The following is a 19,037-nucleotide window of genomic DNA, read 5'->3' on the forward strand; positions in this document are numbered from 1 at the left end:
TGTCTAGATGATCTATCTATTGATGTAAGTGGGGTGTTAAGATCCCCTTCTATTATTATGTTGCTGTTAACTTCTTCTTTTAGGCCTGCTACTAGTTGCTTTATGTACTTTGGTGCTCCTGTGTTAGGTGCATATATATTTACAAGTGTTACGTCTTTTTGGTGGAGTGTCCCTTTTATCATTATATACTGCCCCTGTTTGTCACTCATTGCCTTTTTTATCTTGAAGTCTACTTTGTCCAATGTAAGTATGTCAAAATCTGCTTTCTTTTGTTTGCCGTTAGCTTGGAGTATTGTCTTCCATCCCGTCACTCTCAGCCTGTGTTTGTCTTTGGAGCCGAGATGTGTTTCCTGAAGGCAGCATATTGTTGGGTCTTGTTTCTTAATCCATCGAGACACTCTGTGTCTTTTTATTGGAGAATTCAATCGCTTTACATTTAGAGTGGCTATTTATATATGAGGGCTTAATACTGCCACTTTATCATTTGCTTGCAGGTTGTTCTGTACTTCCCTCATTTCTCGTCCCATGTATTTCCAACTGCCAATTCAGTTTGGTGATTCTCTATGATGATTTTCTCAGTTTTCTCTTTATTCATCATTTGTGTTACTGTTCTGATTTTTTTTATTAAATTTTATTTTTTTCAGATGTACATCATATTTTGAATTCTGTATACATTACATCATGTTCACCACCCAAACACTAATTATAGTCCATCCCCTCACATGTGAGCCTAATCACCCCTTTTGCTCTCCCCCCTCCCCCCTTCCCCAAAGGTAACCACCAGTCCAATCTCCAATGCTATGTGTTTTTTTTTTTTCCGTCGTTTTTATCTTCTATTTCTTTATCCATTCGTCCCTTGATGGGCACCTAAGTTGCTTCCATGTCTTGGCTATTGTGTATAATGCCGCAGTGAACATAGGGGTGCAAGTATCTTTATGCCTTTGTGTTTTCAAGTTCTTTGGATAAATACCCAGCAGTGGAATAGCTGGATCGTATGGTAGATCTATCCTTAATTTTCTGAGGATTCTCCATACCGCTTTCCATAGTGGCTGCACCAGTTTGCACTGCCACCAGCAGTGAACAAGGGTTCCTTCTCTCCACACCATCTCCAACATTTGTCATTTCCTGTCTTGTTAATTATAGCCATTCTGACTGGAGTGAGGTGATACCTCATTGTAGTTTTGATTTGCATTTCCCTGATAGCTAATGATGTTGAGCATCTTTTCATATGCCTGTTGGCCATCTGTATATTTTTGCTTAGTGGTTACTGTGAGGTTTGTATAAAAGATCTCATAGATGAGATAGTCCATTTTCTGATAGCCTCTTATTTCCTTTGTCTAAGCAGTTTCCATCTCTTTTCTCTTCCCTGTCTAAGTTACTGTTGTCACAACTTATTCTGTTTTGTGTTATGAGTTTGTGATTAAAATGGAGTGATTACAGTCATTTTTGATGTTTTCCTTCCTTTTACCTTTAATGTTACAATTAAGTGTTTGCTAATCTGTTCTGTTAGAGAGTTGCAATTTTCTAATTTGTCTATTTAGCTCCTTGCTCAAAGGTTTGTAAACCCTTTCCAGTGAAAGCCTGATAGGAGTTCCTTTGTAGGTTGTTTTCTTCTTCCTTGCTGTCCTTAATATTTTTTCTTGGTCATTGACTTTTGCCAATTGTACTAATATATGCCTTGGAGAAGGCCTTTTTACACTGATGTAATTAGGAGTTCTATTAGCTTCATTTACATGTAATCCCAGCTCCTTCCCCAGGTTTTGGAAGTTCTCCACTATTATTTCTTTGAACAAGCTCTCTGTCCTTTCTTCTACTCTTCTCCCTCTTGAATACCTATAATCCTTATGTTGCATTTCCTAATTGAGTTCAATATTTCTCAGAGAGTTTCTTCATTTATTTTATTTTTTTAACTTTTTATTAAGATTACGATAGTTTACAACCTTGTGAAATTTCAGTTGTACATTGTTGTTAGTCATGTTGTAAGTGCACCACTTCACCTTTTGTGCCCTCCCTCCACCCCCCCTTTCCCTTGGTAACCACCAATCAGTTCTTCTTCATTTATTTTTAGTCTTAGTTCTCTCTCCTCCTCCATTTGAAGTATTTCTATATTTCTGTCCTCTAAATTACTAATTCTGTCCTCCATAATATTAATTCTGTTATTTAAGGATTCCAGATTTTTCTTTATCTCATTCATTGTGATTTTCATCTCCAACATTTCTCATTGCTTTTTTAAATAGTTTCAATCTCTTGTGTGAAGAATTCCCTCTGTTCATTAATTTTATTCCTGATTTCATTGAACTGTCTTTCTGAGTTTTCTTGTAATTTATTGGGTTTCTTTATGATTATTTTGAATTCTCCATCATTTAGATTGTAAATTTCTGTGATTTCAGGATTGATTTCTGGGTACTTGTCATTTTCCTTCTAGTCTGGAGTGTTAATATACCTCTTCATTCTAGGTGATGAGGTAGACTTGTGCCGTCACATAGTGATAGTATCTGGTTGCAGATTCCACCTGCTGCCACTGGGTCGGGGGAGGCAGGGGCTGTGTATTCTGAGCCCACCATGATCCCTGGCATCTGTGCCCAACTGTTGGAAGCTGTGCCAGCAGGGCCTGTCTGCGTTTGCCTGCTGGCTGCCACTGTTGTACACATTTAGGCATGCAGGCACTCTGGCAGGGGTCCCCTGCTCTGCCCAACTAGCTGAGCTGGTGCACTAAGTGAGGTGGTCAGTTTCTTCAGTGTGCATGATCCTGTGTGCTCCCGCTCTGTGCGGGAGCCTTCCTGGCTTCCTGGTTGCTGCCTGCCTTCCTGGGCTGCTCTGCTTGGTGGAAATGCCCCCATGATTGCTTAGCTTCCTCAGTGTGGAGCATTCCCACAGTCTGGGAGGCAACTCCAAGAGCAAAGGCATTCTTGGAGAGGTCTGCCTCTTCCCTTTCCTCTCAGAGTCACACACCAGCCTCCATGTGAGGTCCTGTGTTCTAGATCACTGCCATTTGGGAGGGAGATGAGATTCCCTTACCTCCTTCCATGGCCTCCAAGGAGTCCAGCACCTCCACCTTCAGACATATGGCTATGTGTATCTTTCAGACATCTAGTATGTTGTGTGAATATCTTCTGCTAGTTTATGAATATCCTTTTCATTGTATCTTAGGGGAGAGAGACTAAGGGAAGAGCTCACTCCACCATGATGCTGATGTCACTCTCTTCATTCTCAGTTTTTGGGGGTTCTCAGAAATATTTTAAAATTCTTTTTATTTACTTAAAAAAATCTTCCCCCAACTTTATTGAGATTACTCTGAAGAATACTTTTGAATCCTAACCAGATAATCCCATCTTTCTGCCCAGGAAAAAAATTAAGTAGTCTATAAAGAAACTCTTGAAAAACCAATATTTCATCTAAAGAATGTCTTAAGTCCAATAGCAGATAGTATTTATGAACCTCTCTCCCAAATTTTGATTTCCTCCTTGGCTACTTCTCTGTTATTTCAATATGGGGGAAGTGAGGAGGGTAGTATAATACTCGCTTTTACCTCTCAGTTGGATTTGCAAACGAACGAACCACTTTTGGGGGTGGGGGATTTCCATTCTGTTTTGTCACAGTGGTCATTAATATACAATGCTTTTATTTTTATTTTAAATAAGTGTGAAAGAGAGCAATTCTTTCAAGTCTGCAGGTTCTAATATACTCTCTTTGCTTTTAATCTCTCCAGCACAACCTAAGGCAGATAATTCTCCTCCTGCTTTAAGGGTAGTGCTACAGATGTATAGCAACTCAATACATACCCATCTGCCATGGCTCATTAGTAAACTTGCACATGAACTAGGGCATCCTCTATCTTCGTTGCAGCCTGTTAGTGCTCCTCTAGTGTGCTTGGCTATTATAGGTTGCTAAGCAAAAATCCTAGTGCTTGCATTGTTCCCACTGATATGCAGAATGAAAGTAGATGTGTTTTTGGTTACAACTCTAGTCAAACTCTTCTCTCTTAGAGCCATAAAACCAAGAAAAGAAAAGCAGGCACAGCAATAGCAGGGTCCATAAATCAGGATTCCGAACAAGCCTATCTGTAGTTGTCTTTTGATTAAGTGACCTCTGAATTCAAGGATCATAAATTACAGTACTGCCACAAGGGCAAATTAATTCAGAGATGCAATTGAATATAGTTTCAAACAGGTACTGGGTTTTGCAGCAGGTCTGTGCTTGGACATTCCTAAATCTTTTACAGATAGATTGATTCATTTATACATTCACTCAATAAATAATTATTGATGCTTTACTTTGTGCCAGGCACTATGCTAAGCACTGGAATTCTTTTTCAAGATTGTCTCCCTAAACTCTTCATGTAATTAAGAGCCTTTTAAATTTTCCCCCAACATGCACACCTTCACCTCTATATTAATCCACCTTCTAACATACAAAGACCCATTCAGGCACTATGGGCATAAATGCTTTCAATAAGTAAGTAGGGACACAAAAGAATTCCTTATTCATATTTTGAAAGGTCCAGCCTTTCAAGTGACTTTTATCATTTCCTTCACTTTATGCACGGCCCACTGCTGGGCATGGCCTAAGTACAACGCTATTTAAGGACATAAATAGGAATGAATTGTAATCCACATTATAATAAGCTTTAGCAGACTCTTTCTTCACAAGAGGCATATAACATTAGTCAGACTGACTGCTGATTAAACTGGGGAAAATTGACCCAGCAGGGCTACTCAACTAGATGTGTGATCTTCTCTTTAAACACAGGCCGTGTCTGAAACTCAGCTGGTTTGGTCTTATCAGGATTTCTTAACATATGTACATTTGTAAAATGACTACTGGGAAAGAAGACAGAAAAGAATCACTATTAAACATTATAGGAATAAAAATTCAATAGGTATAGGAAAAGGCACTTTCCTACAAAACTTTGCTAGTCTTAGGGCTGTATAATAAGAACAGAGCTGAGCAAACTGATAGTAAAAAAAAAAAAAAAAAAAAAAAGACTTCTAAAAATGCAATTTAAGCTCACAGCCTGAAAAGTACAATAACTAGGGTAAAGAAATGAGGAATTCACATGGTACATTTAACCACAATATTTTCCATGCAAAAATACGTATTTGAGTGCAATCTTGGAGCTGCCTGTCAAGACAACATCATTTTAATTTTGACAAGTATATAACAAGGATAAAGACACTTCCTTTGACATGTTGAAATTGCAGTAACAGTTCCTCTTCCCACTTCTTACATACATACACACACCTACAAAGGGAGATTAGGAATACTATGTTTGGCAGTGGCTGATCACTGCATAAATAAGTACGTTGTGTTGTATTTGATATCTCAACAAGCAACTGTAGTGTTTTCGGTGTATATCATATTCTTGGATGAATAGACTTAAATAAACAAAACATCGTCCCTGTACTATACGTTGAAAAGCAATAATAGAAATTGAAAGTACAAGAACAGGAAAGACCACAAACTCTTGATTGATATGTTTTCTAGAGAGGCAATAAATTACATGATGGAATACATGTGTGAAGTTTTGCAGGTGCAAATTTGGCCATAAACTGATTAAAGTGAACACCTGATTAAATTTATAACAAATTACCTAGATCACAATTTCTGTCCAGCATGTTTAAAATGAAAGAGTTCATTTATAAACCTGGCCCAAGTGATTAAGGTAAAGGCAAGTATACATATGGGGTAGTGGTGGCAGAGGGTGGGAGTGAGGAGGAAGTGAAATCAAGAACCTGGTGTTGTTGGGTAGGTAGAGAGAGACTTGCCAAGAAACTTTCTAAAAACGAAGCTGTGAAAATAGGACTAAGTTGACAATAAAGACAGAATTAGTGTTGGAAAACTTGGATCTTAGTGTGTATGTATTATGATGTGTATTGATAAGAAGAAATAGTAAATAACTGCTTTAATTGGTTTAAAAGACAAAAAAATACTCTGGAGAAACGTAAGCACCTAAAAGTTATAACTAGTATCTATATAGCAATTTATAGTTTAGAAAACACTTTAAAAATTATTATTGTCATTCAGCCTAGCACACCCTAGCACATACTGAACACTCAATATTTGTAAGCTGAATTAAAGGAAATTTTGATTAATTGAAATATAAATTAAAATTGTTAAATTTTAAATATTATAAAGATTTCTATCTTACAGGATTTCAGTAAGTTTCTGAAGTTAGAAGGACTGTAGTGAAAGGGATGAGTGTCTTGCCCACTTATTTGTTGCCTTTTTTTTTTTTTAAGATTTTATTTTTTCCTTTTTCTCCCCAAAGACCCCCAGTACATAGTTGTATATTCTTTGTTGTGGGTCCTTCTAGTTGTAGCATGTGGGACGCTGCCTCAGCGTGGTTTGATGAGCAGTGCCATGTCCGTGCCCAGGATTCGAACCAACGAAACACTGGGCCGCCTGCAGCGGAGCGCGCGGACTTAACCACTCGGCCACGGGGCCAGCCCCTATTTGTTGCCTTTTTGATCCTATAAATATTCTACCTGTATAATCATGTGGGATTTAGGTGAAGGAGGGGCTAGAAGTCAAACAGAATAAATGTATGGTCAAGTATAAGGGTAAAAAGAAGAAACAGAAAAACACTACGCAGGCCGAATCACTAGGGTTCTTCATTTTATTTTTGTGCTGATGGGTTGTCTGGTATGTGTTGGTTAGCTCTCCTAGCTAAATTTTCTCTTTAAGTACAAGGTAAAGAGTCATAAAGTTGCCTCAAAAATATTAATAGAAGGTGAAGGGGTTAAATCTTAAACTATTTCCCAAATTGCATTTAAAATACCCCTGGGATTACCTCTTTAAAAGGCAAAATCTTGAGGAATGCATCCCCAAAGAAATTTAATAATAGTTTTAAATTCTGTTGCGTAGAAAGGCTAATTCTCTACCTTGGGATTTTATTTCATCTGTCGTTTCTTCTGCTACATTTTCGCTGGTGTCTAGTGTAGAACTGTCTGATACACTCCGTGAACTCTGAAAGGAGAAAAGAAACACCAATTTCAAAATGAGTTGCTTTTCTTCAAAGTTACATCAACTCTCCCAATTAAAGAGTGCACATAAATGCCTTGCGTGAGTTACCAAACATTCCTACTAAATAGTGCTAGGATTTAATGCTCTGTATTAGAGGCAAAGCAGTCATCATAATCTATTAACTACATTCACAAGATAAAATGCATCGGTCAACATGTCATCACATCTTCCTACTGTTAATACAGTTATATGCTAAGAGTATTATTGTACATTAATCCTTGAATCATGCTATACTTTCCAGAAACATTATTTGAGACCACAGCATAGTGAAATCAGACCTTTGAAATGCTACTGTTTTCTTTTACTATTAGAATCACCTTCTATGTTTGTGGTGGAAGGAAAAACATTTTTATCTTAATTAAGGGAATTAAAGGTTAGTTTTATGAATAAATGGTAGCAAAATAGCTTTTTGTACTCATGCTGATGTACTTTTAAAAGAATGATAATAGAATATTTTTGACTCACAATAGTCAACCCAATGGTGAGTCCATATAACTATTTTCAATTTCCTTCCTTTTTTTATAAAATGTTCTTCCTCATTGAAGTCTTGTATTTATTTAAACACAAAGTTACTTAAATGATTAATGTGGAAATTACATTTTCAGATGACAGTGAAGTTACCCCCAAAACTAGTGGTTGTTGTACTTAGAGGAACAGTTCTGATTTTAGAAAGCAATATTTATCTATAATTCTTAATAGCTGGTCACAAATAATTTATCTTTCTATGGAAGCTTCCTGCAACTGACTAAATGAGTCAGCTTAATGATCAACGTGAGTTTGCCCTTTTCCTTTTGCCATTTTGTTTATCTTTTTGAATACCCACATCTTTTCTTTTCCTTTTTCATAAGAAAATTAATTGTCCAGTTTACTCTCTACCATTAACATCTGATTATTCATGAAAACTCTACCTCAGGAGACTCTTTCCCTTCAGTTGTTTCCTGTTTCCTTTCTTTGTCTTCTGTTCCATTTTCCTGAAATGGAAACAATGGTTGATAAGTGGTATCCAAAAGGAGCTGGCGATAAAACTAACATCTTATACTCCAGTATAGCAGGCTTTTTATGTGAAAAAATTTCACACAATGAGTAAACATCATACCAAATAAAATCACACAAAGTAGTTGTATTAACAAATTCAAACAGTAATAGACTTGTTATATATAAAGAATGCCAACCAACTAGAAGCAGGCCACTGAGACCCAACTATTAGTTGACTCCTTTCTTTCAGCATTTTTGTCAAAACCTGACGCAGAATACTTCAACTAAAAGGAGAAATAATTAAATGACAGAATATGATATTGTAAGTCAATTTTCCCAAGAATGTCAATCTCAAATCCTCTCGCGGTTAAATGCTTAGAAACCTATATAGGCCAGGTACCTGAGTAGGTGTGAGACCCTCTTGAGATGTTGACTCACTCATCTGGACCACTAAAAGATATCACCAAATGGGAGGGGAAAATATTACCAGGCTAGTATTAATAACAAAAAGAGAGAAAATATTAATAAACACCAAATGTACTCTGGAAGATCAAAATCTCTCCCCTCCTACACCGCATCTCACCATTCTATTGAATGCTAATAAGTTCTCAACTGCTAAATTTTTCAAACTGTACTACCGTTATTACTGTTGTTACTGACCAAAGCTAGATGAGCACTAGGTTAGTGCTCAGGGAGACAGGAAAACTCAGCATAGTAATCATCATCATTAACATTAAAAAAAACTACCAGCAACAGTAACACAATCAAATTTTTTAAACATTATTATCCTCATTAATTTTTGAAGTAACAATCAAGGCGGGGTGAAGTGAAATTTTGATGGCTACCTAATTCATGTAAAAAAGGCAGACAAACATTAGAAGAATAATCTCACTAAAAAGTATTTTTTTGAGGGGTGCAGTTTCCTCTGAGAGGAATGTGACTTATCTAGTTTACTTATTCACATTAAAGAATTAAAATGGATAATTACCAGATCCCCATTTCACTGCAAATGACTATAGATTCAGTCATAGATTATCAAAAATTCATTGCTGTATCAAAAATCATTTAAGAGTTTGTGTATATTTAGCCTAGCTGCTATGCCAAAAGTAAATTTTATAAACGTGGCCTCTGCCTCTCGAGTGGTTACAACCTAGGGACGCTTTAATTTGAAATGGTATGTTTATGATGTGCTAGAGTATTCGCTTTTCTTTTCGTCAACATAACACATGTTCTAGGTGAATAAACCAAAAGTATTGCCTTTGGAGACAACAGATTCCAACACTTAAAAATAGCTGCCTCAAAGCCTTTTTGAAGCTGCTCATAAATAATATAAAATAGGTTTCTTTGATAGATCCCAATAGTACATTCTCACAGACGCTTTCCTTGCTTATGGTGCCCATCTCCTGAAACTGCTATGAAGCTTCCTTCCATTTCTTTTAAATTCTGTTTTGTTTGGATGCACAGAGATAAATTCAATTTAATAAACTTTTATTGGGTGCCTTCTATATGCAGGCAGACATTGGGGTTAAAAAGGTGAATAAGACCTTCCTTCGAAGCGTTCCCAGTTTAGTGAGGGAAAAAGGGATAAACAGATACAATTCAATCCACAAAGTGCAAAAGTAGAGGTACATATAAAAGGTTAAAGAACACAGAGGAATAGGCAATTTTCCCAGGGAGGTCAGGGGAATTTTCACAGAAAAATAGATTTCCAAGCTGGATTTTAAGGGACCAGTAAGATGTTTTTGTGTAAAGGAGGGGGGAAGAGTATTTAAGGCAGAAGGAACAATACACATGAGGGTATGAAAGTTCAAAACGTGTTTGAAGCATTCATGTGGCAGAGCATAGTTATATAAAAGACAATGGCAGAAGATGAGGCTAAAGAGGTAAGTTTTCAATCTGTAAAGAGTTATTAATGTTAAATCAAAGAATTTGGACTTCATTCTGTGCTTTTTACACATAGGATAAATGTGATCAAATCGATGTTTTTTAAAAAGTTAACTCCACCAGCAAGGACTGGAAGTATGAAAGACTGGAGGAAGAGAGAATGAAGGCAAATTTTGTACCTTAAATATTGCACTTGAGGTGAATGCCTCACTGCCCTTCACTCTAGTTTAGGCTCTGCCAGACACTGTCAGTACCCTAACCACATCCCTTTAGCTTCACCTTTTCAGTACGTGCAGATGGTTTCCGACTGCAAACACCTGCAATTCTGTCTGACGGCTTCCTGTCAGTCCAAATGTGGGGACAGGCCAGAATTGCTTGGGAGTTAATATCTTACAGGAGAAGCCCTCAGCCAGTAATGGATAGGAAGTTGCATATAGCCCCATGGGTAGAACATTTCTGAGGTATGTTCTATACTGTCTCCCAGAGTTCCTCAGTGAGACTGAGCCTCAGTTGTCCACAGTGAAACCTGCCCAATAATGCATTTGATACCTGCCCAATAACACCGGCTCCATTCACTTTCATGTATTACTTCCCTACTGTCCTACCATTGTTTCCTGGAACCACCTCCCAAATGAACTTGCACTCAACTGCTTGGATCATGGTCTATTCTGAGGGAACCCAAACTAAAAAAGATATACTGATTAGGATTGAGGGCATAATTGGATCTAAGGAATACAAGAGGAGTAGTTAAGGCTCACTGAGTTTTTTTTAATATTTAGAAGGCTTAACGGATGGTGAAGCCATTAGGTGAAATAAGGAAAGGAGAGAAAAACAAATTTGAGGAATGATACTAGTCTGAGTTCGGAGACGTTACATTTAAGATACTTGCTTGATGGCCTGATAGAAGTTTCCAGTAAGAATCTGAATGCCACTGAAATATATTATCATGCATTGGCAGGAAGTTATGCAGAATCAAGTCCATTGGAAAATGATGGAAGCATTGTTCAGTCTGAAAAACATTAACTTGCATTTTAATTACTCAAAGTGCATAGCATTTTGCACATCTCATACTCTCATCCCTAAGATTCTAGAGTCATTCCACTTAGGTTGTTGGCTATAAGACAGAGCCTGTGTGAATCTAGTTAAGGGCCCTCCATATGCACTCTCAATAGATTTGTAAGTTGGTTAATTGCAGCATTTGGCATCTTGGTTGGTAAGAACGTCAGTCATATATGAAAGAGTAGCCAATTATCCTTGAGGAAGGGGTTTCTCAGAATGAGAGAAATCATATATCATTCTGATTTTTCAGACTAGTAGATGATAAGAAATGGCATTTACCTGGATTTCTTGTGAGTCTTGAACTCCTGATTATTGACAGAAAGAAGCAATTGCAGGAGGATGCTAGTGGAGCTCACCCAACAAGAATAGGTAGGAGAAAAAAAAGGCTGAAGATAAACCCTTGTTGATGAACACTTAAAAGGAGGGCTAAAAAAGAAGAGCCAGTGAAAGATAAGGACAACTACTGAGAATTGCACAAGACTCCTACAGCTGCACACTGCTGGCATGACTCTCATTTCCAGCCTCTATTGCTGTGCACACACCCAAAGCAAGCCCCTGCAGCCCCACAAGTGTAGGTCAACAGATAAGGGTCCCACAGCTGCTGGTGGGTCCAGATTCAATGCTGACTCCTGTCATTGGCCTGCACGGCTCCCCTTGCCTACAGTTAACCTTACAGTTGTGCACCTGCAAGTTGCCAATCCCAACTCCAGTCACCAGCTTCCAATGCTGAGCATGTGCCTGTGGTTAGGCTCTACAGTCATGCAAGTACATATTGACAGCCAGGGCCATAGCAGCTGCTTGTGTACCTACAGTTAACCCTGGCCCCTGCTGCTGGCCCTGGCCCTCCTCACAGCACATTTGTTTGCAGCCAGCCCCTACAACCAGCCTCTGCAACTGATCCTGCAGCCAAGTGTGTGCACACCACTGGCTCTGACCACCACCACAACCTGGCATGGTCCCTAGCCAGTGGATTGGAGGTACCATTAAAGACCCCAACAGGCCTTGCAACCACTGTGAACTACCCACAACTCTCCCCAAGGATCATGTAGTTGTTGATATCATGGACCGCAGCTGCCTGACCCAATGAGACGCCATGACCCCCTAATCTGGAGGAACTACATGTCCTCACACTTGGTACCCTGCACCACTAGACCTTCCATTGTCAGGAGAGGCTCAGAGTAACTCAGGAATTTGAGATTATCAGTCTCCTACTCGAACTAAATGTCCCCATTCCAAATTTCAGGGTCCCCCTTCCCAATAAGTTCCCCAATTTTCACATGAGTAACTTGGCTGGGCTGTGATTTCAATTAATATCATAATTCTGCAACCCAAAATTCTTGATGAATTGACACCATTATTATTACATAATGACTTTCTTTGTCTCTTGTTACAGTTTTTGGCTTAAAGTTTATTTTCTCTGATGTAAGTACACCTACCTCTAGTCTCTTTTGGTTTCCACTTGCATAGAATATCTTTTTCCATCTCTTCTCTTTGAGCCTATGTGTATCCTTAAAGCCTGGATTTGTGGAGACTAGCCTTCTCTTAACTGAAAAATCTTGTAATAACCTCATCTGGAGCAATTGCTTTGCAAGGGGATGCCCATTTTCCTCAAAATTCACCACAATCACTTCTTACTTCTAGTAGACTCATAACCAAAATCACATCTTAAAATGCTCCAGCATGGCAAATACAAAGTCTGACCAGGAAGAAATAGCTTTTACAGCAAAATATTTTCACTATTTGCTTATATAGTGCCCTATGTTTAATTAAGTTAGATATTGTAACTTCCCTGGCATAATGTAAGAAGAAATCCAAAGGCTTAGGGACATAGGAATGCTGGAGTAGACTTATCACATATGACCTGCACATCCACTCCTGCCATGTACATCCTCTGAGAGGACTCTGGGGACATCCCTTTGAAAAATACATAAGTGAGTGTGAGTACCAGCATCGTTGAAAAGCTCTGTGGCGGCTTTCTTTCTAGGCTAGGTATGACAGCATGACCCATTTCAGAGTAGCAGAGGCCCAATGTCAGCGTTTAACCACCAAAGACAAGGTGGGCACATTTACCATAAAGAGAAGCAGAGATAGAAGTAACCAGATGTTTTTTTAACCCTTAGCAATCTTTGTAGCTAAATGATTATGGTGGTCCTAGGAATAAAATAGTCAGCCTACTGAAATGTTGATCATCTACACATAATACAAAAAATCCATATATGGTGGCCAAAAATATAACTTTAGTAACCACAGTGGAGAGTTCTGACCTTTCACCCAGTTTCCAGACCTAAGCCCCTTAGTTAAAGAGAAGGCTGGATCCCCCTAAGGAAGGATTCTTCAGCACTGCCATTAGTATACTCTGAAAATCTTCCTCCAAGTGTTCTCCATAGGTCCATTTCCTAAAATAACTGTAAGCTAGGGAAAAAGAAATAGTTAGATTTTTCAGGGATTTCTAAATATTGGGACTAAATCGACGTTAATTCCTGGGGACTCAAAATGCCACTGCAGTCCACCAGTTTAAGTGGGGCTTGTGGTGAACAAGTGAGAGACGGAGTCTTAACTCAAGTCTGAATCACAGTGGGCTGAGAAGGTCCATAGAACCACTCTGTGATGATTTCATCAGTTCCTGGATATATAATTAGAATAGACACCTGGTAACTGGCAGAATTTCCATATTGGCTCTCTGATCCTGAATAGGGACCATTACAGTATGAAGGGCCAAGCTGAAGCCCTTGGGAATCCTCCTCCCCTACATACACACATACCAAGAGAGTAAACAAAAATTATTGCTTGCCTAGAATGGCGCATGGGGGATTATAGAGGTTAGTTACATCAATAAAGATTCGAAAGAAGCAGGGGTGATGAAACCTATCTCATGCCAATTTAACTTGCCTGTTTGGCCTGTGAAGAAGGCGGATAGATCCTGCAGAATGACTGTGGGTTTTTACAATTTAATCAGGGGATGCCTCCAATTGCAGCTGCTCTTCCATGGGTAGTATCTTTACTGGAGTGAATCAACACAGCCCCTGGCACCTAGTATGCAGCTCTTGACCCAGCAAATGCTTATTTCTCCATACAAATTGGCAAGGAACGCCAGAAGCAATTTGCTTTTACTTGGTAGGGCCAACAATATAACTTGACAGTCTTCTCCCAGAGCTACATCAATTCTCCTGCTCTCTGCCATAATACAGTCCACAGAGATACTGAGCATCTTGACCTTCCAATCATCATTGAGTTGGTCCAGTACATTGATGACATTATGTTGACTGGATCTGGGGAGGAGGAAGTAGCAAGGTCTTTAACCGTCTTCATGAGATAAAAGCAAACCAGAGAATGAAAGATAAATTCTCTTCTGATATCAATTTCTGTATCAGTCAAGTGCCAGTTATTAAATTATTGTCTCAGTTCCAAACTCACTCTTTTTGTATTCTACTCTGATGCTGGAGCTGGGACTCTGAAAACCACATTTCTTTGGCTTGCCAGCTGGCTCTGTTAGGCTCTGCTAATTGGGGGCACCAGAGAGAGACCCCGAGGCTGAGGAAGGACAAGAGACTTGTTCTTTTCTGTCTACCTCATGACTGCTTTCTGTAGCCTTTTGGTTCCCATGTGCTCCACTCTAGAAATGCTCTTTTATCCTGATAGCAGCAAGTTCTTTCTGCAGCAATAATCGAATCCAGGTTGTAGTTTTTCTATAGTTCTATAGTTTCTATTGACTCAAAGACACCAACATCAGCCAGCCAGTCTTCTTGTCATAGTGGTCTGGGTCCCAAACCCCTGTGTCCCCTGGAGCCCATCCTCTAAGCTCAGAGACACCAACACCAGCTGAACAGTGCTTTCTCCTCAGAGATCTGAGTTTCAGCTCTGTGGGGTCATTCCTCTAAGTTTGTCAGTTTTTTCCTGTGTTTCCTTTGGGTTTTTTTTTCAGCCCTGAAGGTGGTAAGAGTTGCTACTTCTGTCATACCTTAGATTTCTCTTTTTAGCTCTTCAGTCATCTACGTAACTTTATATGTAGTTAACAATTCTTGTTAAATTCTCTATTCAAATAACTGGTGTGGTTTCTATCTCATATCTGGACATTGACTAGTAAATAAATTTAGTAAAAGATTATTAAAATTTAAGAAAAATTACAAGCATGTGGTAGCAACATATGACTTAATCATACTCTAGTCACTCAGCTATTATATATTCCATCTGTACTATTACTTGTTATATTATTCTGTAACTAGTCATTTCAAATGTAAGGGGTTGTATTATTAAGGACATAAACTGTGATTTTTTTTTTTGCTCCATTTTAACAAGCTTAGCTATATAAACTGTAGTCTTTTAAGCAACACACTTCAACTGGTACACAATGAATGAGTTACAGATGTACTGCAAGATAGGTATGTATTCAGCTCTAGGAGCGTCCTGAAAGGAGTAGGGTGGTTGGTGCCTCTAAGTAATTCACCCCTGGCCAGAAGCAGCTTGATCTAAGGATTCTCAGAGAGTAGCCTAGAGACTGATGATCCACCCTAGTGTGCCCCATGGTCCCACAGGAGGCAAGCACAATGAAGCAAGTATACTTTAATGAAGAAGCAAAGCCAAAGAGTATTCTAAAAGAATAAAGAGTATACCAGTGCATCACTTTCAGAAGCCAGTTGTACTGCGTATTGCTGCTAATCATAAACATTGAGCCTTGGCACTGCCAGAGGAGTGCATGTTCTGGGTACGCAAGGAGCAGGACTCACAGCCTAAGGTGTGGCCAGGAAAGGTGAGGAGGCCTGCCAGATACTCCTTATGGACTCAGCTCCCAATCTCTCTCTTCAGGTATATAGAATTCTTCCCTTTGTTTATGTCTGATGTGCCCTTTTAGTTATATCCAAGTTAGTGGCAGAATTTTTGCTCTAATAACACAGCCATATTTTGCAAATTAGAGGTTCATCATTATTTTGTAATATATACTTGATATGAAAAAGTTTGAGCAGATGCTAAATCCAGTGATGTTATCATATTTCCACATTACATTTGCCAGTGGGTGAAAAGTAAGTGTTATTAGAGTCAAATATAATTTATATTTGTAAATTTTGAATTGTTGTGAAAATTGTTTTAAATTTATCACCTACTTGTATAAATTAAGTTCTCATCAATAATAAATACCAAGTGATCACTGTTAAACTATCTTGTTCAGGAATTACACACAGACATTTCAATCATAAAAACTTATATTAAAAAAGTTATGTTTACAGAAGCAATCTCGGGTTTTTCATTAACTTTTTGAGAAGACTTTATTTGAAAACTTGTACAAATTCAATATTTAATATCACCCTTAATGTTTATTTTTCTCATTATAATTATATTATATAAAGAAAACAAATTTTTTTCATGAAGCCCCATATTGTTGCCTTCAAATCCCCTTTAATTTATCCCGGTGTGCTGGACAAATACCATCATTTCAATGGATGTCATGTTACGAAAAAAGGTTGAGAAGCACTGCTTTAACCAGGATTCTTAACCTGGGGCCCCTCAATGGATTTCAGTGGCTATGTGAAATATACAAATGTATCTTTCTGGAGACAGAGTTAACAGTTTTCACCAGGTTCTCAAAGCTTAAGAACCAGCTGATCTCAGGAATTTCAAAAGTTCCCCTATAATTTCATCCTTGAAGAAGTGATGATACAAGTTAAGGGTGAAATGAACTCTAATGGCACAACTAGGCCTCCATTATCACAGGTGTGAAGAATAAAGGTGCTATAAACAGAACTAGGAGGACTTTGGTCTCTCTGGCTCTGTCTTTTGGGAATCCTGTTCTTGGCCTCTGTCTTCTCAAATTAGAAGCAGATGCCTCCTCCCTCAGATGACTAGAAGACCAAGTAGGAGCCAAGGTGGAGCCTGAGAAAGAGTAGGTATAAATGGGGCAGAGAGCATAGATCTCAAATGCTCACATGTGATCCAGCTTAGTTCAGAAAGGGGCTACATAGGGATCTTCAGGCAAAGCCTGAAAGCCAGCATCATACAGCATACATTTGCCCAGACCTTCTCCTCTGTGCTTCTAAAGCACTTTGTATGTATCTAGACTTCTCCTGGATATCTCTGTATCTCCCTTGGGGCCTACCAGAGGCGACTGAAGCCACAGTACCACTAAACCATACTGTCATTATTTAACGTGTTTTTCCCTGTTAACAGACTATGAGCCCAAGAGAGGTAGACAAACTTTTATTTTGTTCTTAAGCTGCGGTCTAGTATATAATACACACTCAATACTTTCCCCATTAATGGTGAATAAATTAATGAACATGCACCAATAATTTCCAAATCTTAGTTTCCTTAAAAGGTTATATACCGGGCCCAGCCCGGTGGCGCAGTGGTTAAGTGTGCACGTTCCACTTCGACGGCCCAGGGTTTGCAGTTTGGATCCCAGGTACACACCTACGCACTGCTTGTCAAGCCATGCTGTGGCAGGTGTCCCACACATAAAATAGAGGAAGATGGGCATGGATGTTAGCTCAGGGCCAGTCTTCCTCAGCAAAAAAGAGGAGGATTGGTGGCAGATGTTAGCTCAGGGCTAATCTTCTTCTTCTTCTTCTTCAAAAAGGTTATATACCAGGAAGAGATATTTCCCCTGTAAATTAATAAATTAAATTCCTGATACAAACACACAATGTGAATTTGGGTACTTTATAAGCCCAATTTTGACCAGGATTTTATCACCTCAGGTATGCTGAATAAAGATGTTCTGTACCTACCTACAGATGAGACGTGTCTTGACCACTAATCTACTCCTACTGTTAAGGCATGAATCACGTCTTTTTTGTTCTTTTTATTCTCTTTTTGCTTGATGCTATTTTCTACACATAGGGTACACTCAGCAAAAGCTGACTGAACTTGGAACAAAATTCAGATAGTAATGAAGTTATCTTAATTACATACAGAGCTTTACAGTTTATACTGCACTTTACCATACATTATCTCATTTGATCACAAGAATCCTGTGAGTTAAAGCTCCATCATAGAAATGAAGAAACTAAAGCTCAAAAAGTTTAAGCCATTTGCTTAAGGTTTTACAGAGCTGGAACTAGAAGCTAGGTCTTCTGACTCCTATAGGAGTGCTCTTTCCCACTGTAAGATTAATGGAATTAAGTGTCTCATCTTCCAAGAGAATTTTTTAAGATAAGTAGGTACCTGAGTCAGTAAAAAATCAACATGTAAGTACATTACTAAGACCTACTGATTTGAATAATACTTTTCCTCGAATGATACTTTGGTTTATAAACCACACGTGTTTCATTTATCTGAGTTCATTCGGCTTTCAGCTATGTATATTTCCTGGCTATATAGCTTCCTGTTTGGTCTCCTAAGCACTAGTTCAAAGTTCTTACTTCTGAACTTTGTCTTCTCTGTTCCTGTTTACTACAGCAGCTCTGGGAAAAAAACAGTCAGATTGTTTCAACTGTGAACCATACATCTTTGTTTAATTTTGTCTCGCAGGTACTCTTGACCACCACCAGGGGGCAAAAGCCTACCAGCGGCTTCTCTGCAATAACATCCTACATAGGACTATACAGGACAGGGACCCTCAGTGTCTGATTCTTGATGGAACCTCCCTGCTAATTATTTCAACTACACCGCCCCAGGGAGAGAACAAAGGCTCAGTACAGAGGGCTCCAGTGGCACTCAACTACACAGCACCCAGAAAGACCTCATGACAGCCCTGTCAGTTTAAAAGAAGCAATGAGATCCAAGCGAGTTTGAGTGACAGACAGGAGGAGGTGGGCTGTAGTAACTGCAAACTCCTGAATGTGTGAGCTTTCTATAGCTTTGATAAGTACGTATGTATTGTATTTACCAGCACATCCACTCATATTAAGAAACAGCTTCGTCAACTCTCTTTCACTGTGTAAATAATCAATGGTATTTGCACAGTGCGACTTTTTTCCTTTTTAATCTTCATTTTCCATTACAGTCTTGGCTTCTGTTCAGCTGACGATTTATCTTTTAGAAAATGATTCCTTTAAAATATTTAATCTACGTTTCACATACGTCTGTGAAGTAATGAAATCTAGGGACGAAAGAGAAGAAACCTCAACAAGCAAATCCTCTTTAAGAGAATTTCTTCCCAGCAG

The 19,037-nt window shown here is 38.7% G+C and overlaps 1 protein-coding gene across 1 annotated transcript in view; it reads right to left on the reverse strand.

Moving 5' to 3' along the window:
* Positions 1–19,037, reverse strand: part of EFCAB5 (EF-hand calcium binding domain 5) — a 143,131-nt gene that overhangs the window by 122,486 nt on the left and 1,608 nt on the right. The window contains exons 2-4 of the mRNA XM_046675528.1: positions 8,399–8,448; positions 7,932–7,994; positions 6,882–6,966 (exon numbers count right to left, since the gene is read on the reverse strand). Coding sequence (XP_046531484.1) covers positions 6,882–6,966; positions 7,932–7,994; positions 8,399–8,440 — 190 coding nt within the window. The 5' untranslated portion in view covers positions 8,441–8,448. The remainder of the gene's footprint in view (positions 1–6,881; positions 6,967–7,931; positions 7,995–8,398; positions 8,449–19,037) is intronic.

This window comes from Equus quagga, chromosome 11, assembly GCF_021613505.1.
Source record: "Equus quagga isolate Etosha38 chromosome 11, UCLA_HA_Equagga_1.0, whole genome shotgun sequence".
NCBI lineage: Eukaryota > Metazoa > Chordata > Mammalia > Perissodactyla > Equidae > Equus > Equus quagga.